At 38.3% G+C, this 18,637-nt stretch overlaps 1 protein-coding gene across 1 annotated transcript in view; it reads right to left on the reverse strand.

The window, feature by feature from the left end:
• The window catches only part of Ubr3 (Ubr3 ubiquitin ligase), a 47,377-nt gene that overhangs the window by 16,186 nt on the left and 12,554 nt on the right, over window positions 1-18,637 (reverse strand). Inside the window, exons 2-3 of the mRNA XM_088272474.1 lie at window positions 1,538-1,751; window positions 436-564 (exon numbers count right to left, since the gene is read on the reverse strand). Coding sequence (XP_088128600.1) covers window positions 436-564; window positions 1,538-1,751 — 343 coding nt within the window. The remainder of the gene's footprint in view (window positions 1-435; window positions 565-1,537; window positions 1,752-18,637) is intronic.

Genomic DNA, 18,637 nt, shown 5'->3' on the forward strand with positions numbered 1-18,637 from the left:
GCTCGTTAAATGTTAGCATGCTAATTATCACAAGTATTTGTAAAAATGAGATAATTATTGAAAAGAGTGTTTGGGCGTGAACATTGAACAAATGACGAGTGATCTAAGACCACAAAAAATTGAAATAAACATACATTACTATCTCCTATGTTTTTTTTATGGCAATCCTCATGATAATTTAAATACTTTTTTACATAATTTAACTTAATTAGTAAGATTTTCCTCAAAATGACAACAGTACAAAGCCATGACTCTTGAAGTACAAATCTTGTCATACTGGTAGAAAAAACATTAACATCGTGTGTAGGTTGAGTAATATTGTTATCAACAACAAAAAATACAGAAAATTGAATAATAAATAATGAAATAATAAATGATACAGGGGGAAAGTGTTATGGTTTATTAAAGTTATGTTTACGGCGATCAAGTCGGTACCTGTTCTCCCTGAAGTGCTGCAGCAGTCGCAAGATGACGCGCGGCATCATGGCCTCCGCCACGCACATGAGGTCGCTGGGCGCCGGGCTCTTGTTAGCGCAGTTGTTGATGCCGTGATTGCTGCAGAACCTGCACACCGACATAGATAGCCATAAGATAAGGGGAATAGAAACAGCGAAAAAATACAACGCAGAGATTTGAATCGAGTGTTAGCTATAACATTATTCAATTATCAACTAAATAATACGGAAATTTTATGTTATGACACGCACAAATGCTTCTGATGCATTGTGTCAGTTTATTTTTGAACCAATGTAGGGACTATTTCTGACTTTAAGGAACGCCTCCGTGGTATAATGGTCAGCGTGTTTATCTCCACTGCAGGAGGTCCCGGGTTCGATTCCCAGGGGGGGATGAAAATAAATATCAGCGATTTTACACTCTAATATTTATTCAATATTACCCTGAAGCGCAGGAGTGATCACCTTGCCTTCATGTAAGTAACGATCCAGATAACACTGTGTCAATTCAATTGGGAGCAAATAAGGGTTAGAAGACGAATAATTAGTTTCACAAGCTAGTATGCAATTTCGAGTCCTAAACCGATTATTGCATTTCTCCTTTTCCTACCCACCATTTCTTCTCCATTTCCTTTCCCATCCAGAATTGTCCTTCGCTTTTGTCATCTATATCTCGTTAACTACATATCATGGGTATTCTGGCAAAAAACATTGACTTTAAAATCCCTGTTTGAATAATCCACGTGTTCTTTATTTAAAGCTTTTAGCCTGCATAAAATACCCGCTATTAAACTTAAAATTGAATTTAAATATGACATTTCAAATTACTTAGTGTATTTTTCCAGTTTATAGAAAGTTGAAAACTTTATAATATGCATTAATGATATCAAATTTTAATTAGTATAGTCAACATTTCATATTTTCGAGTTTACGTTTTTTGCCAATATACCCTCGATATATTCCACTTGTAAATCCGAGAATATGGAAGGGCGGGACTCGTGACATGACCTCCTTATGATGAGGGATCATAAGGAGGTGACGTGACAAGTTAACAGTGCGGTCGGGTAACGGGGGGCACTCACCCGTCCTCCTTCATGACGGAGGTGTCTCCGCAGTCGCAGGCGCCGCCGGCTTGCGAGAGGAACATGTTGAAGTCGTGCGTGGAGTGATTGCCGCGCCGGAAGCAGTCCCGGCAGATGCTCATGCACGGGGAGATCCCGCACGTGCGGCAGCGGTACGCCACCACGTGCGGGATCCACACCAGCCCGCACTTGGCGTGGTTGTCGTAACTCCGGACTGGAACAACAAACGCATGCCGTGATAATACAACATGATACAACATAATAAGTCATAATAATTCTAGATTGAAAAAAGAAGAAATCACTACTTGTTTTGTGAGTTTTAACTAACTAACTAACCATCACGCTACACCACTCTGTCCTATCCTCATACATACCTGCCGATTATTTCTCGACTCGTAACCTGACCGCTTTCAAGTGGCATACCCGATCGTGGCAAATTTTTACTCGGTTTTCCTCCGCTCCTTTTTCCAACTACATTTGTCTCGTAAATTTATTTTACCGTTTTTCCTCACCTCATTCATTCCACATGTCCAAACCATCTCGATACACATTTCTTAATTTTATCAATAATGCTTATCTCAGCTTTGCATTCCATCCTTATTTCACTTTTCGAACATTTCTCATACATCGTTTTGCCGCACATTCTTTTCAGAGATGGCATTTCGACTGCATTCAGTCATTTGTGAGTTTTGAATACTCCATGTACAAATGATGCCCCTGTGTAAGTACTGTGTGAAAGGCAAATTGAACCATTGAAACATTTCTTCGCAAGAGTTAAGTGGTGTACAAATCCGAGACAATTTTGCAAAGGTAGATGGGTCAAATTTGCCAGTTGTTTTTGTTTGCTCCATAGAACGATTGATAGCGTGTTTGGCTTCCTTGCCATGATATCACTGAGGACGAGGCAAGGCAAGCGCACAACTAATCATCTTCACGCAATTATCCATCAAGTTAGCGCCGCGTCAATTCAATGCGGTGTCATGCAAAAGCAAATGTCAGTTTGATGAGGAAATGGATTCATGCGGTCCAATGTTTATCTTATCGGCACAGCAGCATTCGTGGTACTGTTTTGCAAGATAAAATATCCCAGATAATATCCAAACATATATTAAATTTTGGGTATAATGATAAAGGCGAATGAAAAGGGGAGTAGAAGAAGAGGAAGTTTTGTGGAGCAGTTCAAAGAGAAGGTAGACTTCTAAAATCTGAAAAATAATCGTAGATCTTTTTAAAGACAACTAATGGTGCAGAGGACATCGGATGAAGTCGATGCGGCGTTATCTTGTTTACAAATCAGATAAAAACAAGTTCGATTTTCGTCCAGTCAACTTACAAAAAAATAGTTTGTCATTGCATTGTGATTGTCCAACTCGGGGGCCCCGGGTTGGATTCCCAGGAGGGTCAATATGTTAATGATTTTTCACTCTTATATTTATGTAATATTACCCTGGACTGATCAAGATAACACTGCTTCCATGCAGTGCCCTATGCACCATTGGGTGCGGTCATCAGAATTAAAGGAAAAAGGATCATTTTTCTGTACGATTTTAGGTGAGTTTTTAGGTGAGTATAGGTACTTATGGAAATTAAAACCTCATTTGGTCATCTTTACGATGAAGATAACGCCGCAATTCATCAAAGATCGGCGGTCGAAACTCGCCTCGCCGAGTGAGAAACGAATTCACCGATCGGAATCAATTAATAGACTCGGCGATATGGCAGGAGGTACGAGTACAACAACTCGATATCAGTTTAAGTGGCCGCAATAGACAAAGCATCCAACTCGAGTCAGTCGGCTAAAAAACCGAGCGCTAAACTTAACCTTCGGAAGAGGTCGAAAAAAACCAATATATCTACGTTCATTTATTACTATATTGTACACAATTATTCACTATTTTATGAGCAAACAATTATTTTCTTCGAATATTTCTCATTTTCATCAGTAAAAAATAATAAAACGAATTAAATACATTTTAATAATAAAACTAATTAAATGCAGAAGAAGTGTTTTTCGATTTCGATTTTTTGTAAATATTTAAATGACATTCAAAAATTGATAGTTTCAGAAAACATTTCATTTCAAAGAAACATTAAGTAGCGTGTGTCACACGATAAGCCTGTATTACACGTTCGAATCAAAATGTTCATTAAAACAAGCTGTCGTGTAACTAAGACTCGATGTGCTCTTTTGCGAGAACGAGCTTTTATTTTTAAGCGATGTTGAATAATAAAGTTACTTTTTGGTCAGTATTTTTTTTCAATATTGCGAAAGAAACCACCCGCGTCACTCAATGTTAGCGCGATTATTCAAATAACAATATGTACTACACTAATAAATGCCTTAGAATAGATTTAATATGCTACCAAAAAATTAAATCTTGCACAAATCAAAATAGAATTAATACTGTATAACGAAATTAGTTGGAAATGAGTAATTTTATATATTGATTTTAATATATTTTAAAATTATTATCATACTTTATATTTTTCTTTTTTATTGTACGTTTACCGTTTTAGTGCCGAAAAGCCCGGTCGCGTTTGTAGATAGTTCTATTGAAAATCGATAGTACGAAAACGCTGAACTCTTAGTATTGACGTACAAATAATTCATATATTTTCTTATTATTTTCTTCAGTATTTGCTGTTTTCCGTTTTAAAATTTCATAATAATTGATAATCCCGATAACAAACTAGTTCCGCAATAGTTTATCGGGACTTCATTCAATGTGTTTATGTTTGTTATTTATATAAAAAAAATAAAAATAAAACAAAAACAGAGAATCGCTTTAAATTAATATGCGTTCATTGACCCGCACCCGAAGATAATAGGCCAAACAACCTTTTTTAACAAGTCTCAAAAGAGTCCAGGAAAAATCGTGACAGCGCCGAAGTGAGGATCCCCAGTTTATATTATAAATAAAAGCGTCTGGAAGAACGTTCTACATTCTTACTGTTGCGTAATGTCAAAGGTCAAAGAGCACAAACTCGGAATGCGCCCGATTTGTCTCCGCCCATAATGAGCGGCGCACAGTGTACGTGTACAGGTGCTGGAGCACTGGTCGCTCCCTGCATGTTCACCAGTGACTATGGTGGCGATATTATCTGGATCGGGAGCTCTTCCTCCCAGCTCCGCAGTCGGCTGATAACGTGATATTACGTGACGCGACCTTTACGTTTGCGATATGTTGTCACGTATTCAATTTGCTTTTAAAAAATCAGATTTACGTCACTACCCATGCACCTTACCTTTGAATTTAACTTAACAACTATACTATAGAATAAAATAACAACTAAGCATATAGTTTTTCCACATAAATTTGAAAATATAATATGTGGAAACAACTATATAGTCGTTATTTTATTCTATAATATTAAAAATACTACGGTTTTGATAATAATGTGATCTTCTATTTCTTTCTATTCATTTATCCCTTTTTGATTCCCGACCGAAATTCGATAAAAAATATATCATTTTACTATATCGCAATACATCGAACATTGAGCATCGAGGCCCTAGGCGAGTCACGGAAAATGACAGTTATCAGCTGTTGTCATTGCTGACAATAGGATGACAGTACAAGGTTGAGTTTGAAAGAATTTCGATATAATAAAAAATAAGTCGTTAAACGTCATTATTCAATAAAACAATAACCATTAAACGACACATCTGGGTCTATCCTATTATATTTTAATTTGAAAACATTTTATCCATAGAGGCACTTGTTTAAATTGGACAGTCGCGGAGAGTAGAGTAAAGACAACGAACTTGTCCCGATGTATACACATGTACAACGATATTCCCGCGAATCAGCATTTTTCGTTCCACAAAGCGCTAACTACACATCTTCGCGAAATAATTGCAAGCTGTACCGTCATTTGTAGACAAATTTCGGCACGCAAATTCGCGTTCTCGTAATCGGGGCGGAGGCGGAGGCGGAGGTCCGGAGATATAGTACAAAAATTAGAATTTAAAATGACAGCCGAACGAAAGGGGCAACGGCCCCTTCCTCGACGTAAAATAAGAAAGAGTTTAGAATCCTCGAAAGCGAAAAAAACATGGCCAGTTACCCTATGGCTCGCCCTGATTGCAATTTTAGAGTCATGTCAAGAAAACATTTCTCGAAGATGGTGCTACCGTTTCCTGGTCGATAAAATTTAATCAAATATAAATATCGTTTATATCTTTACCGAGGAAAATAGCCATACGGTGTTTCGACATATCGAGAAGTTAGCGCCAGCCTGTCCAAACGAAAACAAACAAAATATTCACGAATAAATTATTTAGTACCAGTCCACCGAGTCTTCGTGTCATCTCGCGTTGGCGGGTTATTAAATCGATTTAGTAGAATATCACACTCGCGATACCGAGTTACACGACAGATAGGTGGCCGACGGAGCCGCTGGAGACAACGGTCGCGCGGACATGTTCGACTTTCGGGACCGAGGCGCCAGATGATATCGATAACCGATTGAATATTCGAGTACGTTATAACGTATAAGGAAGGCATGTGAATCATTCAATTTACCTCCGCCGACCGCTCGGATACCGGTTTTGGTAGTCTTAGACCAGCGCCATTCGGTATTAACAAATCTACATCGTAACTTGCAGTTTCCTCGAATTCTCGAACGCGCGTTCTGGCGCATACTACGCATTGTTTCGTAACAGAATTCAACCCCTGTTCAGTCCCCGCTACCCACTGTTCTTTTCTCCCATTTGCACCCAAGTGGTGCATAAGACACCGCATCCGAGTGTTAACTCGATCGTGATAAAACGAAAGCGGGGTGATCATTCGTGCGATCCAGATTTGAAGAGATGAAGGAGTGGAATATGTTTGATCGGATGCGAATGACGCGAGTGAACGGGCTGAGGGTAAAGGTCGTTACCGCTATATAGTAAAGGAAATGGAGTAAGAAAACTAGGCAATATAGTTACTAGTTTCGTTTACGAGAGACGTAAATCTCTACTGGAGTCAACCCTTCGAAGAACTTCAGCGCCGGTTATCATTGCTAGCTAATAACGAAATAAATCACAAAGTCCGCGATCGTTTCGATATACATTTATAAAATCACGTACACCGAATGTCAGTGACGTAATTAATATATTCGGCGTTTAATTAGAAGTACGTACGCTTGTGAATATCAACTACTTCCAAGATCGAGCGAGTTTTATTCCAAAGATGAGCGTCAGATGGGAAGTCACGTGTCCTGTGAAGTATGAAGTATCACCCTCTGCCGGGAGCATCAGCTGGCGCCGCATTGTTTACACTTCTCTACCGAATCCCCAATCCTGACTCATCGTGTTGTAACGAGTCGCCCCAAGAAGTTAATATTGTTCGAACAAAAGGTTAAAATTATTTTGTGTATTTATTTTCTTCATATGTACAGGGTATTTCGTTGACTATTATTTGTCGACAGCTTGAATCACTGACAGTGAATAAGTAAATCAGTGGATCAGCGAATCGATGAATCAGTAAATTAGTGATTCAGTTAACGAATCTACGTTTGTGAATAAAATGCTCTAATATTGGGATCCGGGACAGTATATGAACACTGATTTGTATGAACGGATCATTCAAATCCGGTCGTTGATGTTGATGACAACAAAAAAATATTTTTCGTCGAGTAAAGTAGTTTTCTATGCATTTTATACAATAAAGTCGTTAAATTGTAAATTTAGCTCCAACTCGTCATGTGTCGCGTTTGTCGTAGCACATGTTTCATAATAAATATATACAGGTATTTGTAAACTATTTTGGCATAAAATGTAACAAAAACGAAACATTCCACTTTCTGGTCCATTTTGATAATTCAAAATATCAGAAAAAAATCATAAACCGACGAAAAAAAACATCGCGAAACAGGTGACAATGGAACCTTTTTTTCTTCATTTTCGCCAAAATTTACATTTATCAATCGTAATAAAATGTTATTTGAAAATGTACATAATAATCATTTATAGAGTAAAGTACACACCGGCAAGGAGGTGGCTGACTCATCTACTGAACTTGATGTTGAAAAAACCGTCGATGACATCAAATGCTGCCAATGCGATACAACAAGGAAATATCTTACTATCGGCTCCATACAAATTGGGCAATTAAAAGCGTTGATCGTAGAATGAATTCAAATCCGTAGATATTCGTTGTTAGTATGATATAAAATAAATGCTCTTATCGAGTTGTGGCATCTTCGGGAATAGCTCTACAGCGGCGCCGGTCCTCGCTCCCGGCTCCCGGCTCCCGGCTCCCGGCTCCGGCTCCTGACCCGATGCACCATCCGGATGCGGCTAAAGGTTAAAATTCGGGATTCACACCGGACGAATACTTAAAGCTCGGATAAAATTGATCGCCCCGCTTTTGCACTTTACGATCGAGATAGTGTTATCAAAAAACGTCACCATTCCGCGCGAATAAACGAAAGAGTTATGTCTACCAATAAAAACGATCTTGTTCCGGCAGAATCGCACAAAACGGTATGTAGTTTTACACGCGAGCTTGTACGATAAGTTCACCGGGCGAGGGGGTGCGGAGAGGGTGCGGGGGCGGTCAAACACCCCTCGCCCGAAATGTTTATAGGTAGGCTGGCTAGGTCCGCGCCCAGACGGCTCTGCGGCCGAGAGCTCCGCGCGCCCGCCGACTCCGTGCCCGCTGCCCGGCGGCCCGCTGGCGCGGCCTTGGCGCCCCCCACCTCCCCCCCCCCGACACCTGACCTGTACCGGACCAGGTGTCTATGGTGACCGTGATGGACCTAGAGCCTTCCGCGAAGACCCCTTTTATAGTTTGCTCCAGATCCGTGCAATACTCGACTTCTTAGAGAAGTTTTCCGATGCTCCTCGCTGAATACGCTTTTGTTTTGATCTTGTGCTGGCATTCTAAACTTCAACCTTGTACCGAAATGTCCATACAAAAATATAGCAAATCACCTACTATCGCTTTGATGCTTTCCTAAACTTAGGTATAATAGATCCTAAATTGCATGGGTGAAATATTTAAATAAAAACACCTTGGGTAGTAACACAACGTAGCTTTTTCGCAGATATCTCTTTACCTGCGAAAGATATATTTGTATAATTAAATAAATAAATAATAAAATAAAACAATAGAAAAGATTACAGTGAACTGAATTTCATAAGTGTACTATTTTTAAAAACATAATTTTGTTTTCAAAGCTATTGATATTATATTTACAGTATGAAGAATGTTGGAAGCAAAAAATATGTTTTTATGTTCACCTAAGTTATAGACGATAATTCACGATAATAATAAAATAGTATTTTTCTTTGGATCTAATACTATAAAAATATATATTGCGCAAGTGTACGCAAATATTGCGTTTCAATCCGCTCAATCGTCGGGTCTCGCGACTACACACGCAGTTCTCCAGATGTACACAAAATGTATAAACGAGTAGAGATTAGATTTTCCTTTAAATCACACGAGTAATTAAGTGAACAAATGCCGAATAAGATGCGAACAAATTATACGAGATTGGGTAGACATCTAAAAGATGAAATGTAATCAAACGCAGGCACCCGACGTGGGAACGTCGCTTCGGTTCCGGCACATTAATCGGCGCATCCCGAGCGGCGAGTATAAAAACCTAAATCCGCGCATTCATTGGTGATAGGCCGATACAGGATAAGCTCGGCCCGGCAACAGGTGTCCGAGTGTCAAATATCGAGTGTGCCTTGTGCGGGTCACGTGTGACGCGTACACCTCGTGTGTGGGCCACGTGGGTTCGGGACAGTCCTCTCGCTCGGGTGATCTCACCTCTCACCACTGTCCACCGCGGTCAGGTTTACACGGGGTTATTGTGTAATTCTTCGGGAATCCAGAAAGGTCGTATCGGTATCTACGTAAGACTTATTACTATCGGTGATGCGATTGGAAGTGTTCCGGTAGGTACTACCAAGTGTCTCGACTTGCCCATATTTGCAGTCAATAATAATACCCAGTAAATTCTATGCCGCGAACGACATTGTAAGTAAGATTATCAGAGTAAAGAATATTCATTAGCCATTTTCATTATTTTATTTGACGTGTTACTCTTAGATTGCAAATTCCTAAAATCCAAGAGACTGCAACGTACAATAGATATGACTTATACAATTACTCTTATCACGACACTACTAGGATCGAGTCTTTCCAGCCAAAGCTTATCTCAAAATATCATTGGCTTTCTTCTGGGTGAAAATCCTATACAAAAAAGTGTAGGCACTTGAAGTAAAGGAATAAACTTTTCTAAGTATATTATCGATATACATATGTATTTTGTACAAAACCCTTTTATATTTTGATATTTAAAAAAAAACAAGAGTAAAACATATAGGAGTCGAAACTGGAAAATAGTTTTATAGGAACATTTTTTTTTAATTTCGGATGAAATTTAAAAATAAAAGTTCTTATCGTAATGGATATAGTTAATTTATTATTATGTAATATCAACATCTGCAAGACTACAAACTGGAACATCTGTAGTTCTCGAAACTAGTCGTGGTTATATGAATGAACTCAAAAATTATTTATTTTTAAACTACATTTGATCATCAATTATTTGTCGGTGTTTAATTTGCTCAGTCAAATCCCGAAAAACGAAATTTTCAAGTGTTCCGAGGTGGGCGGGTGGGCGAGATGGGCGGCAGGTAGGCACCCATTACGGTGGTCGGTAGGTCGGCACTGTACGCTTATTTGATCAACCGCGCGTGTTTTTGTATTTCTCGTAATTATTAGTGAAGTTAACGTATAGTTAGTTGTCTGGCGAGTGACTGTGTGTCTTTAGGCAATACCGGAATACATGAATATATTACAGTCGTAATACGATCGCCGAGTCGTGCGCTTCCGGTGAGACACGAGTGCGAGATTAATTACCAGTCGGGCCGGAATCCGAGCAGTTAGTCAGTGGCTAGTCGGACTACCTGCCAGGAGCGCCAGGAGTGCCAGGCTACCAGCAACGGGTAGAGACTAAAGGCTGACAGCTCACTCACCCGCCGTATTTATTAGCCGACCGGGTGCATTCATTCAACCCACAATTGTGAATAGTATCAAAATGCGACATATATTTTTCAAAGTCAAGAAAAACCTTTATATCTTTTAATTTAATACAAACATAAACAAACAAAAAATCGGTAATAACAGTACGTGTGGACAATTTTTATTTTTTTAGTTTAGATATGTTACGTTTTTAACCTAGAAGAAATAAAGGATATTTCTTCTAGTTTAAAAACGTTACATATCTCAACATAGATGAGGAAGAATATGGAAGTCTGGGCATTTACATACAGAGCTTACGACCGTCTTAGGCTTGGTTAGGTGATTACTTTACACACGTGTAAAATTCCTGTTAATACCTAGACTTAAGGCCTGTAAATGTCCAGATTTTCATATTCTTCTTCATCTATGTTGAGATCCTAATTGAAGATAATCCAGATTTGTGAACACGTATTTGGACACACTCAAAATGTTGTAAACAAAGGTTAGTTTTTAAAGATATTGACGTACGTATAAATCGTTTTATTTTATTTATTAATTAATTTAATTTTCCGAACAATAATAATGAACCCGTCAAATGACGTCACACGGAGTTTTATAAGAACTCCTAGATTTGATTCATCGAAACAAGAGTAAACAAGAATCCACTTGTCTACCGTCAGACTTGACTTATGTGGTCGTAAAATATAAATCCTAGAACGGCGTATTTGTTCGCGTCATGTTCTTTATGTGCTCATTTAAAACAATTATAAAAGTAGTCAAGATTCGTAAATCAATCGGAGTGCTTTGTTGACATTGGAGTTATTTCGAGGATTGTCTTCTGCCAATCAACCGGTTCCAACCATCCCATCCCAGCTGATACAATAAAAACTTTTTTGTTCAACATTAGTTGGTGTACAATTGATTTCGACATGATGATTTTTACCACTGGTTTTTAGAAATTTTTGGAACAATAAATAGTAAATCGGATATTTTGTTCATTGGAAACGTGGCGCGGATAGAGGGTTATTTCAACTTGAACAGAAAAGAAATATTACATTGGAGAGATTATTGTTAAAAAGCAACATCTTCTGACCAATCAAATACAGACTAGTGATATTGGCCAAAAGTTTTACCTTATATGGCTGTTTGCAGTCAGAGGGTAGATAGTGCTTGCACATTAAAAAAAACATAAATTACATATTACTGTTGTATTAGTTGAGCAACAACTTTACATTTTATTAAATATTTATGAAAAATAACAAATTGATGATAATAAATAAGGCAAAGTAAAAAGGGAGTTAAGGGCCTTCCCTTAAGGAGGTAGAGGAAAAAGCGAAGAGATGAGGTTTGATGGACAGTAAGGTGCGTGTTTTACAAGGAAAGGTAATTCATTCCATAGTCTGGCCGCTTGAACAGAGAAGGAATTATGAAGAATGATGTGTTATGGCGAGGGATGGAAAGTATTTGTAAATACCAAATACTATTTCACAAATCTGGATTATCTCCAATTATAAGAGTTATTTATCATATTATTTTTTCACATCTCAACGTAGATGAAGAATATGATAACAAAAAACTCCTATAGTTAGAGATAATCCAGATTTGTGAACAAGTGTTTGGATACGCTTAAAATGTTTAGCTTGTCATTGTTAGAAACTTTAAAAAAATATTACTAATAATAAAAAAGTGGTTAAAACTTAATTTTATAAAGTTTATAATATGTGCCACAAAGTATCTGCGAAAAACATTCGAGAAATGTCATTGTTAGCTTTAGTTAGCACCGGCGGGTGGCCGTTAGCTGTTAGCTGTTACTCCGGCAGTCCTCCCGCCTTCCCGCCTTCCCGCCTTCCCGCCCTCCGGCGTCGGATCGAGACCGCTCCCGAAATAGAACACGCGACTAAAATGATTTTTATCGAATAATTTTATCCGAGACTAGGCTCGGGACTTGGCAGAGACAACCTGAAGCTCTGCCAAGAAGAGGGGAAATTCAAAATGTACGCTCGGGAGTTCTCGAGTACTGCATTGGCATACATTTCCATTCCCTTCGCGGGCGCGGGCGGTGCGGCGGTACGGCGGTGGTCAGTGCAGCGGCGATTGGCAAAAAGATCAACACACTCGAGGCGCGTCTGCCCATTTATGATGAGAATGCTTCGCATCCCTTGATATATTTTTATTTTGTGCCATTTCTATCAGAAACCCTTATATTAACCTTTTCGTTCCGGTGCTAAAATAAAACGCGTGTTGAGTAGTCACTACACAATAAAAAATTGACGATTTTAAATCAGAAAAATGCGGACATTTATAGCTAATCCCCTTAATTAATTATAAATGAAGTCAAAAATTAAAATAATTTAAATTTATTTGCTGAAAACATTAAAAAAAAAACATCTGGCAACGCTCACGGAACAAGCATGGGTCCACTCTTGTCGAAAGATCAAGAGCTACTGTCGGTAGCCCGCTAGCTAGCCAGAGAACATTGAGCATTGAGCTCCTCACGATTGAACAGTACAAGTTTGCAAGAGTGAGATGCGAATATAGTGTCGCGGTTCCCGTACACTCTTCACGCGCTGTTTATACGGGAATTTGTTTCCAATATTTACAAAATACCTCCGATGTACCCGATAAATTCTGATTATTAATATTATTTTTTAAATCAATGCATACATATGTTATGGAGGAATACCTAAAATCTTAGCCTTGTTTTTATTATATTTATAGAGATACTGTGGTTTAATAACCTAATGAAGCAATGTGTACAAGGTACACAACACCGGGAGAAGGGAGGGTTAAAACAGTCACAACTCGCCCCTGATATATTCTATTATATGCACTGCCGAAAATTTTAGTCATCGGCCGCCTCTGGTAAGTAGGAACAGTCTGTAACGTACTAAATTCCATGTTTTTAATTACCTAACACCCGAGCGACTCTGAAATCTAGCTACGGCTTATGCAACACCGCTTATCGTGACCCTACTTAGGCTTCAACTTTTTAAGTTTTATAGCCCATGTCTACTCGTGAGTGGATTTACTCTTTATGTTTAAACTTACTACAATTTCATTAGTGAAAACTCTAGTCAAAAACACTCTCTATCTCGCTAGAGGCATGAGTTTATAGGATATGAGTTTCCAAAGAAAATTCCGAATCACCCCAGAAGCATGCGTATGCAATATATGGAGTTCATGTGCAAACAGTAGAAAAAACTTTTTTTTTAAATTATCTTTCGATCCTCGGCCCTTTTTCTTCGGGGCTCGCGGACAGGTAACCGGTAAGTAGGCGCTGTATTATGTATATCCCAGGTATATTCCGGTAGCAGTATTGATGAGCGAATGAAGTCATCACTAGCCGCTGCCCGGAGATGTGACAAATCCTTTTGTGTAGATACGTCCATAGTGTCGGGCCGGGTCATCGCCTTGTCCTCCGCGATCCGCCGAGGACCGGGTTAGACTCTAGGCGCGGAAGACGTATCTGCACCAGAGCGAAATGAGAATAATTTGACTCGACAAACGCGCACCATTATATAAATGCTCATTTTTATTAATTTCTTGATTAAATTTGTAGGTACTTCGTACTTCGTTCATACATATAATCGAAATATAAAATTTCGTTTTGAGTAAAGATTCTTATAATAAACCATAAAATGTATAACATTAATTTTATGGTTTATTGTTATTTATTTATTGTTGCTTATTATTGTTGTTTATTGTTGTTTATTATTATTATTTATAAGCATTGTGAGCTAAAATAAATTTGAGCTCACAATGTTGTTATCCGGAGTGGACATATTCGCTGCGCAATGCTCAATAAAAGCAACATTTAGGAGTTTTTCCCGTTTTTTAAATTTTTTTTTTTCAAAAATCACATTTTCATATGGTGTACGGAGTGCGTGGAAGTTTTTGGAATCGTAAGGGAAGGATAATTATCTATAACCTAACTATGAGTATTTCAATGTTTTAGAATTAGTACATACACCCTGATGATGGCAAGGTTCTTGTTGAAACCGGTTGTAAAAAGTGTTGTGTGCCCATAAAAAGTGGTTAAAACAAAGTTGTTTTTTTATAAAGTTTATAAAAATGTGCCACAAAGTATCTGCGAAAAACATTCAAGAAACCATAAAATTGTTTATCGAAGAGTACTGGAAAACTGGTAGAAATATTACGTTAAAATTTAATAAATTGGTCGTAAACAGATTTGACGTTAATCTGGAGTGCGGGACTGATCACTCTGCCTATTTTGTTGCGTTGCCCTATGCACCACTCGGGTGCGTTGTGTCCAGAAAGGACGCGGTATTAGTGATTAATTTGCATGTGCATATCACTCACTGTATGGATGTACTCGTTCGAGACCATTATCATAAAATATAATTATAAGAATGCGCGAGTTAATAATCTGAAACGTACTTTAGAAGCTGTCGGCGTTACCTTTAATGGCGTTTTAATTTACGCAGGGTACCTGCAGTACCTACCTGCAGTACCTACCTGCAGCGCGTACTGAGTGCATGAATCAATCTCGGACTCGTTTACGAACAATATCGTGTTATCGTGTCGTTCATTATGCGGTGGGTTTACGACCTGTTGGGAGATTTTACTAACGAGAGACATATTAGTGTTTTATTTCAAATGCTAAAAGCCAGAATTTCATAAGAAATGTTTCGTTAATAATTTTAGTTTATAGACGTAAAACGTATAAAGTATTATTGTAGACACCATTCGCAAATGCGAATCCGAAAAGCAACGCGTGGCGTCCGAGAGGAGTTTCTGACAAATTTGGGTTTGGGTGGTAATTGGAAAATCTATATTGATTGCGGGATCTATCAAATGTTACAATATTATTTTTAATTGATTTTCAAAACAACATTTTGTACGACACGGTTAATGTACAGGACGTTGAAAGTTCGTCGCCTGAATGCTTGTTTGGCGCATATACCATTTTTTATTGAAAAATGTTAAGTTACGCATTTTAAAGCTAACATACTCGCTTACTAAATCAATTTTCCGTTTATTTATTTGTTTTAATTTTACTTGGTAAATATCACTTTTCCTTAAAATCCAGTATTTCGATGCATTCAGAATTGAACACCGTATGTGAAGAGCTTCGTCTAAATTTTGTAGTTGTACTCTTGGGACGTTGTACGATGAAGAGGAGGTAGAAGCTTACGCAGGTAGGTAGGGCACAACTCTAAAATGTAGACTAAGCTTCACAGACGATGTTAAATAATCATGCTGAATGCATCGAAACACAAAGTGTGGTATTTAACAAGTAAAATTATAATTAAAAATGGATAGATATTACGACAAAATGACTGAGAAATCAATTAATGAAAAGAGTTACTAATATTGCGTCCCCAAGTAAATTCGCCATTTTACTAATTTAGAAGCTTTTTATAACTATTTTTTTTTAAATAATGAAATGATTTAGATTTCTGCCATCATTAGGCACCGAGCTTACAATTTTCCACCAGAGATAGTGTTTTGTCAACACGCGAAATTTGAGCAATGTGGCTATATTGCAAGATTGTATCGGGTAGAATGGAATGTTACACGGTGTATGTTACTCTATCCAGTCATTCACATTCCCATCTCAATAGACTTCTTCGTGTTTGTTGATGTGCCGTCAAACTTTGTTTAAGTTAAACTGTGTGAAACACCAACGAATGCTGTCGGTTAATATATGCAACAAGCTGATCAAATACCATCGTTAATCTTTTGGAATTTTTTGGGACAGTAAATGTTATTCTATTTTATACATTTAACATTATAAAAACTTACTTTTTTCACACGTAGTTATACATATAATCAGTAAAAGTGTATTTCTATCGAACATTACTACACATTTTCTACGATTCTATATTTCGTCGCTGTCATAACTAACTGATGTATCTACATTTCGATAAATTTGACAGGAGAGTCTTTTTATCATTCATTTCACCCGAAATTTAAAGTATGATCCTGAGGAATCAATCAAATATGAAAGGATTTGTCAATACGGTGTAGGTCTATCTGAGAAGGACCACCTACCGATAATTGATAATCTCGCGAACGTACACACTGAAAATATAAACGTAACTAATTTTTCGTTTGAAATGAAGAAAATGTATCGCACATTTCCAGTGGCTGGTTGAGTAAACTCGATTACCATAACACGAGGTAATATATGAACCAAAACGAACGAGTTATGGCAATCTGCCACGTGATCATACATCTATAATCATCGATGATGTTTCACCTACACGAGCATGCTATTTGAATAAGTTCATAATTACACGTACAGGATAGCTAATTGTGGATTAATTGGTTCCAAGTCGCGATGGGCGCACCCTCCGACTGAAGAGTTTTCTCTATAGAGCTGCGGCCAGTTACCGGCGCATACACACGGATCAAGATAATTGTATCTATAAATGAAGAAGTGGTCAAGTGATCGACTGCTTGCAGTCGTATAATATCGGGTCACGGCTAATCCTATACAGTCATTGCAGTTAGTAGTAATGCGACAGTGTCGTAGACATGGGTCGTTCGTGAACGATCAGTTTACTGATTCGTAGATTTGTCGATTTTGGGCTCAAAAGCAAACCGAGGAATATGTAAGGTTTCGCGACAGCAATATCTCACGATTCGTTTCGTCCACAAGGGGACCTTTTTTATAACTTACATTGTAAATTTGTAAAATTATTAAGTCATTTTGAAAGGCGAAAAATGGAAGATAAGTGTTAAACGGAAGAAGTTAGCGCTTTAAATGTCGATTTGTGATCTATCGTTCGATTGATCCGGTCTTAGTGAACGGATAACATATCTATTGACGCGAATCTTCCACCTCTAATATGGTGCCCTTACACGTCGAGTAAATCCTTCGTCGGTCCAAAATTGGAGTTCGTGGCGTCTCGTACAAACTTGTCTCAGCGAACAAATTACTCGAATTCAATTATGTATTAATCAGAATAGCTAATATATTGCAGATTGTTCGCGTATATATAACCGGATAAGGAATTTTTCATTCGGACCAACTATAGGCCGTAGGATTATGCGCAGCTGTTTGGCTTCTGGTAAAATATACAACACTCGACTGCAGCGAACAGAGTAGGTGCACTTTGCGCAGTCTAATCGATGGAAAATTCGAGCGACGTTGACCTAAAAATATGTACAGCGCCAATGGAACTCGGGACGGCTTCTTCCTGCGCCGCTGTAGGGGTGTCCCGTGTGTCCTGCACATTCTACACTACACTACATCGCACGTGCATGGCGGGCAGCCCCGTGGATACGTAAGACCGCTCAGCACGTGGAATTCCATTGTCTAGATGTGGATGTGTTTGGACAACTGCGACAAGTCGGGATCATTATATAGTATCCACCACACGCGCGACAGTGGAGATGACGATTACACGAAGGCTGTTGACTAACCAGAATAGATAACATCTAACCTGCCCGTTCAGGAATTAACAAAACTCATTGGTTATGTCCTCAGCTCATACAAAGTAAATAATGACGTTACATTTATGGTTTCTAATTACAATTTTAGTGAGATTAGATTTTAGGGGTTCATACACATACAGGTACATATTATATTTTTCTTATTTATCCTAATCACACCAACGGATCGCTAACTAAGCGAAGGCAAGATGAAGTCGATGACGAGGAATATGTATGTATACTTATTAACAGTGTATAATTTACACAAGTAAGTACGAGTACGGGTATGCAATCCCAGCTACTTTTAACTAGAGTTCTCATTTTCCTTCCTACTATAACTTCTCCATTTCCTTTCCGACATAGCAGTAAAGTCCTTAATTTTTCTTCCTCCCTCACTTTCGACACCGTAGTATTCCACTAAATGTTCCATTCCTAAATCCAATCTGCAGCGTAGGACTGCAGCGAATCACATCGCCTTTATAATTTAATAATCAAGTTGACATCGCGACTATGCGATGCGGTGCCCTATACACCATCTTGCTGCAGATAGCAGGAGTCAAAAAAAAATATAAAAAAAAACTAATTTCCCTTATGCACGCTCAATAGTGCATGGAGCGATTGCAGCGCACCAGAAAATACAGCGCTATCTTGGTCGCTAATTACGCTAAGGCAAGGTGATCAGTGTTACGCTTCAGTGCCAGTCCGGGGTGCTGTGGGTATTTAACGCTAC

The sequence above is a fragment of the Brachycentrus maculatus genome, unplaced genomic scaffold (assembly GCF_059751285.1).
Source record: "Brachycentrus maculatus isolate JH-2025_06_01 unplaced genomic scaffold, ASM5975128v1 h1tg000498l, whole genome shotgun sequence".
Classification (NCBI taxonomy): Eukaryota; Metazoa; Arthropoda; class Insecta; order Trichoptera; family Brachycentridae; genus Brachycentrus; species Brachycentrus maculatus.